The following is a 6,688-nucleotide window of genomic DNA, read 5'->3' on the forward strand; positions in this document are numbered from 1 at the left end:
AGGTACTGTGATGACCCGGAAATTTCCGAACAAATTTAAACCTTAATCTTTATATGTTTCCGACACGATAAGCAAAATCTGTAATGTTGAGTCTCGAAAGTTTTGAAACTATATTCATGGAAACAATTACCCTTTGACCATGTCCGACGATTCACGAACAATTGTGTGTAAATGATTATGTGTGTATATATATATATATATATATATATATATATATATATATATATATATATATATATATATATATATATATATATATGAAAGTGTATATAATAAATTGAACTAATAAAATACACTTTAATCAATTTGAATTAAAATGTAAAATAATAAATAAAATAACTAAGTTGCTATTAAAATGAACATATACATATATATTGAATTATATAATAAATACTCAATATATTATCAATATGACATAAATGATAATATATAAATATATTCAAGTTAATTATTAGTTTAAACATAATTGTTATATATTATTATTACCTTTATTATTATTAATATTAATGTTAATATCTGTAATATCAGCATTATTATTTATGATATAAAATATATACATATGAAATTAGTATACATATAATTTGTTACTAGTTAAAGACCCGCGAATTCGCGGGGATCTTTTTGGAGTTGATATAATGACGATGTTAGATAACGATAGTTGCGATGTAATAGTAATGAAAGACAAAAGTAAACTATATATATCAAGAGATAAATATCGAATGAAGTACTTCATTAGAATAAAATAACGACAGTAAAGTCAAAAACAATAATAAGAATTTGATTGTCTACAATACAACAATAAGTCGGATGGATAATATGTAATATGATACGATAAGTGTACTTTGATAGATCTAGTAGTCATTTTTTCCTCCAAGTTTTCCATATTTGAGATACTATAGTGAGTCTTATCAAATACTCCGCAGTAGTCATGAAAAGTGAATACATCCATATCTTGTTGTCTTGGAATGATTATCTTTCGAATCTCCTTTAAAGCATTTTCACGTAGCTGATTAGCCTATAAAATTAATAAACAATTTTTTATGATATACATGTGTAATGTGACGTACTAAGATAATATGGTATGTTCAAGACATAATCAAAAACAGAAGCTCATTACACAAATGGTCTTCAATTAACTAACCCATGTAAAAACATTTGATTAGTTTTTGGTAGGGTTTTACTGCTAAACAAATTTAATTGTCTTGTAATACTAAAAAAAAAGTAGTTGGAGTACTGATTTCAATTACTTATTTCTTTTAATGTATTAAGTTAAGTAGATAGAAGTAGATCACAAATAGCAGATTGATCATCGCACGGAGTTCATATATTTAGATATCGCAAGTATAGTCACATACTAAACCCTAAATCTAAACTCAAAACCCAAACATAAACTATAAACCCTAAAATCTAAACCCTAACCTAAACCCTAAATCTAAACTCAAAACCCTAAACCTAAACTCTAAACCCTACACCATAAATCTAAACCCTAAACCCTAACCTAACCCCTAAAAACTCTAAACCCTAACCATAAACCCTAAGCCCTAAAATATAAACCCTAAACCCTAAATCTAAACCCAAAACCCTACACCCTGGGAATTTAAACCCTAACCTAAACTCTAAACCCTAAAATTTAAACCCTAAACCCTAAATCTAAACCCTAAACGCTAAATCTAAACCTTAAACCTAAACTCTAAACCCTAAACCCTAACCTAAACCCTAAAAACTCTAAACCCTGAGCCCTAAAATATAAACCCTAAAACCTAGAATGTAAACCATAAACCCTAAGCCTAAACCCTATAAACCCTAAATATAAAGCCAAAACCCTACATATTTTAATAAATTACTTTCAATGATAACACAAATAAATAATATAACAAATGTTTAAAAATATAAATAAAAACCCACCCATATTGACACATATAATAAGAATCTTAACGTAATATATTATCCACTTGACTAATTATAAAAGCCGCCCATATTGACACATATAATGAGTATTTTAACGTAATCCTTGAATGCGTGTAATATCTCCGGAACCAAATTAATACCTACATGTAAAAGCATGTCTATTTATATTTTACAGTATGATGTTATCAAAGTAAAGGTCACACATAGCTAGTTCACAAAAGCATTATATACTATCCAACAACATATCTTTTAAGCACGCAAAATTGTATGCTCATTTGTCCTTGCCCATTGTCCATAGTCTTTTTTTCTTGGATTTCTTGTCAAGATCATCTGTGATTATCATTTATTAGCGTTATAGATGTCTTTATAAAGCAAGATATAAGAAAAATCTTATGGTGTTACCCATTTAAAGTTAAACCGTATATAATGCTTACAATGTACCAACATGAATCTAAACAGTCAAACAACGTATCACATTCTTTGACTTATTTGTTCAAACGTGAATCTAAACAATGTAATACATGTCTTAAATTCGAATTTAAAATATATATACCTTTATACAATGACTTGCTTGTTGTTATAAACTCCATCTTCATATCTTCAAATTTAATTTCATCATAATAAAACCCTTGATTCTAACACAAAAAAAAAAAAAAAAAGTAATTAAAAATTAGTTGTATCCTAATATATTACAAAAATGTGAATTGAAACATCCATGACCTGCACACACAAAAAAGACCATATAGCATTACTTAATACACGTGAATCCCAAACTCAGATTAGGAAAGAATTCAGCTAAGCATAGATTTTCAATTAGAGAAACATTAAAGGTTCACAATTAAAATTTAACAAATCGTGCATAGCATTACGGAAGAACCAACGTTACGTGATCAACATGTCAACGTTAGATTGATTGCATTCTTTAAATAGCTAAGAGTGCACAATATTGGTCCAACCGAATTTGTTGAGACAATCTAATCATAAACGAAAAACAGAAAAAAGAAATTCCGACTTTGCCAAGATCAAGGGAGCAATTGGAAACCTATTTCAGTTATGAATGTGAAGTTGATGCTTTTAAATATCAAGTTGAAATATGTTGATACAGAATAATAACGTAATTATATATGATAGATATGAAAAGACAGTACATAAAAACTTATAAACATCTGTAAATCTGTATAAGATTGAAAGAAAAGGGATATGCATACATCATAACATATAATAATTAAACTTATACCCACTGATGTTTAAAGGTAATTTATGTTGTAATGCATCAGTAGTATACTGACCAAACTCCACCATCATACCATGTGTATTTCCAACTTGAAATGTTTTTCATAAACATCATTTAAAGTCATTTGAAGTTTTCATGGTCATTACATATTGGAAATTTAATATATGCAATTAATGGTGCCAAAAAGTAAGACAATCGCTAAACTCAAGTTGTTTACATGATTACTGACATAGAATGCTCATAAATATAAGTTTCATTAGTGTAAATTTAATTCGACAAATATACGATAACGTGTCAAGTCGGGAAACCATTTCAAAGGAATAACATAGCATAATGAATACATCGGTAAAATTGACAAAAATTGTGAATACAATTGAAACATAAAACAAAACATCTGGCAAACTATATGCATAACACGAGAAGTTGTACGTTGTAACCTATGACATACTTCTATGTGGCTGATCGGACCATAAACCTTTGACACATTCTATACTTGTTAACAAAATTATTATTTTTTTATTTACCAAAGAAGTTGTAATTTGATTTTTTTAAACGCCACTAGGTTTAAGATAGTTGTATCATTGAAACCCTTAGACTTCTCGTATTCAGCCTTGCACTGTAAATATAAAGATCATTTAAGCCAAGAGTTGGGTCATGAACGTATAATACAAGAGTAAAACTACAAACAAATTATTCAGACACAGATAGAGTATAACGTAAAACAAATGAGTGTGTGAAGTTACCTCGGTCGCCATGTACAGAAAATAACTGCTTTTGACCCATAATATTTTGGCATGTCACAACAATTTCCTCAATATAGTTGCTAAGGTCAATCGTATCTGCCACATAAATCGATGCCAGATCATCACAGTCAAGATCATTAGCAGCAAGCACTTCACTAATATGATTTCGGTTATCTTGAAACTGAATCATCTTCATATCTTCTTCCAGTTGACTTTTCCAACTAACCAGATGATTTTCTTCTTTAGGAGGTTTGATTTCAATGTTATACGGGAAAACAGACGTAATCCTCTCGTCTAAATCTCGATAATCTTTCTCCGAGTCCACAACTTGTGACCCGAGAATTAGTACCGGGCCCGATATTTTCTTTAACATTTTTTGGAAGGGAGCTGATTTGTACACCATCATTTTTGGCCATACACCACTAAACGTGCATTAGGCAGTTGTACTGTACAGTGCTTTAAAGCACAACTAGTGGTGTATGGCTAAAACTTGGCGGTGTACGAATCATCTCCCTTTTTGGAATAATGTGTATACCCTTTGTGATCTGCATAGTAGCTTCTCGACGTCTCGAAGATATAACACGATTGGACTGCTCTTGGATATGAAAGTCAGAACCTGTGTAAGTTAAGGTTAAACATCAGAAAAACATGTATGTAAAAAAAACATTTGTGACACGAATATAAGACGTATGTGGGGAATAAGTGATGGATAAATAGTTATTGTTTATTTTATGCACTGAATAATCGTCTAAATAACTGACTTTAGCAAAATAACTTTTGGTAGTTGAGAAAACAGTTAATAATAATAGTTAGAAAGTAAGGACCTAAACGAAAATTCACATTTATTTGAATACTTTAATTAAGACACAGCACAAACAAACACCTTACATTATCTTTTTATATTAAGTTCTAGACTATTAAGTCGATTAAGTTAAAAACAAACATGGCCGACGTCGTTTTACCTTGTATAACGTCTGTACAAGAAGCTTCTCATCAAAAGACAAGCTACTCGTTCGCCTAAGTGGAGCTGAGAAGAAGTAAATGTAAAAAAAAAAATCATCAAGTATTTGAGAAATCATTAAGTGAATACTAAAAAATGGCTAAAATTGTTAAAACAATCTATAGATACTGCATACTAAACATACAGATCTTTAGTTCAACAAAAGTAAAATGAGGGGTAACAAAATACCGTTTACAACACCTAATATATGCACAGCTAAACTAAAGCGATATTAACATTTGATTATTAAGATAAAATGATGTACCTGGATTCGGTGGAGTGGATTTTGAAGCGAGCTCATCTATATTTGCAGAGGAAGATGCGTTTCTTCGAAGATTACCCATGTCTGAGAATGCTTCAGTCCCACTACATAAAATAAAATAAAAAATAAAAAAATGAAGAAAATTTGCTATTAAATTCTTTATCAATTAATAATGCATGTTCTGTATGTCACACCTTGATCCAAAATCAGAAACGCTGATCTGTCTATGTAGTGTCCCTGCGACAAAACAAATCAGAATAATAATAAATATAACAAATCGTTAAGCATGTAAACTGTGCAAGAGCAAATGCAGGTTGTCGGATTACCTTTTACTTCTTGTTTGGATTGAAACATAGATAACGTTGACCCGAATAAATAATATAAACATTTATATCATAGAAAATAACTCATAAAAGTTACCTGCGTAATTGTTAACTGGATTAATCTAACTTCACCTGTACCAAATAATTAAAAAGAATTAGTAACTGAAATTATAGATAATATATCATCTTGATCATCCAATTTGCCCCACCTACCGTTACTACGAATCAACAAACTAAAATCTTCAGAAATAAATTCTCCAGCAATCATCGAAGGATTTATGACCGATCGATGTTACCTGATAAATAGGTCGATGTTCAAATCTAAAACACCGATCGAAAGCATGATGAACAATACATAACATCGAATTGATGAACGATTGATTTAAATTGGTTCTTGAAATTATAACAGTAGAAAGAACAGTAGAACGAAACAATTAAAAGTAAAATTACTTACGAATAATGATATAATCCGAAGATCGGTTGAAATTCATCATATTAATCGAATTTTAGACTAAAAGTTCGTGCGTAAAATTGCAAAAAAGAATTGTAAAATTGATACAGAAATTGTTGACCAAGGTGAAGTGAATTTAGTTTGTGGTCCCGCGATTTCAGAAATAATTTTGTTAATTGATACTCGATTTTGTAATTTTCGCATATTAATCGCGAAATAAATTTGTGGAAGAAGAATGATAGATGAAGAAGATAGGTCTGGAAGAGATGAAGATGAATTGATTTAGGGATTTAGCCTGTAATTTGATTCGAAATCCGAATAGATGTCTTAAGGTCCGCGTGTTTTTTATTTTAAGGGTATAAAGGATATAATTTTGATAAGAATGATTTATTAGTTAATATTTTAAAGAAATGATTAGGGACCGTTAGATCAAAGTGTATTCTGATGTAATTTTCTAATCTAACGTTAATCAAACGGGTTTTAAAAACAATTATTAGCTAATCAAGACTCTCTTTTAATGTATATAATAATGTTTACATTATTACTTGTAGTAGTATTATATAATATTGTCGTCATTTTGATAATTCCCATTATAAATATCATTACTTATTATTACTAATATTAATATGATTATTATTATTATTAGAAAATAATATAATTATTATCATTAATAATACTATTATCATTTTTATTATTATTAAATAAAATTATCATTAGTAATATTTTTAAGTATTACTTTGGTTATTATAAATATTAATGTTCTTATT

General features: G+C 29.1%; 1 protein-coding gene across 7 annotated transcripts; it reads right to left on the bottom strand.

Annotated features, from left to right (window-relative positions):
• Positions 1-758: 758 nt before the first annotated feature.
• LOC139861407 (uncharacterized) lies at positions 759-6,262 on the bottom strand. 7 transcript variants are annotated; one of them, XM_071849801.1, is made up of 8 exons: positions 5,925-6,262; positions 5,684-5,766; positions 5,474-5,602; positions 5,342-5,384; positions 5,151-5,251; positions 4,848-4,912; positions 3,886-4,501; positions 2,287-2,543 (listed from the first exon to the last, which is right to left on the bottom strand). In XM_071849801.1, the coding sequence occupies exons 3-7, from the start codon at positions 5,499-5,501 to the stop codon at positions 4,391-4,393; spliced, it is 348 nt and encodes a 115-aa protein (XP_071705902.1). In that variant the 5' UTR covers positions 5,502-5,602; positions 5,684-5,766; positions 5,925-6,262; the 3' UTR covers positions 2,287-2,543; positions 3,886-4,390. The 7 variants fall into 7 exon arrangements, with proteins under 7 accessions (XP_071705897.1, XP_071705899.1, XP_071705896.1 ...); XM_071849802.1 differs by lacking the exon at positions 5,684-5,766; XM_071849799.1 differs by having other exon boundaries at positions 5,474-5,766.
• Between the last annotated feature and the right edge of the window lie 426 nt (positions 6,263-6,688).

Source organism: Rutidosis leptorrhynchoides, chromosome 8, assembly GCF_046630445.1.
Source record: "Rutidosis leptorrhynchoides isolate AG116_Rl617_1_P2 chromosome 8, CSIRO_AGI_Rlap_v1, whole genome shotgun sequence".
Classification (NCBI taxonomy): Eukaryota; Viridiplantae; Streptophyta; class Magnoliopsida; order Asterales; family Asteraceae; genus Rutidosis; species Rutidosis leptorrhynchoides.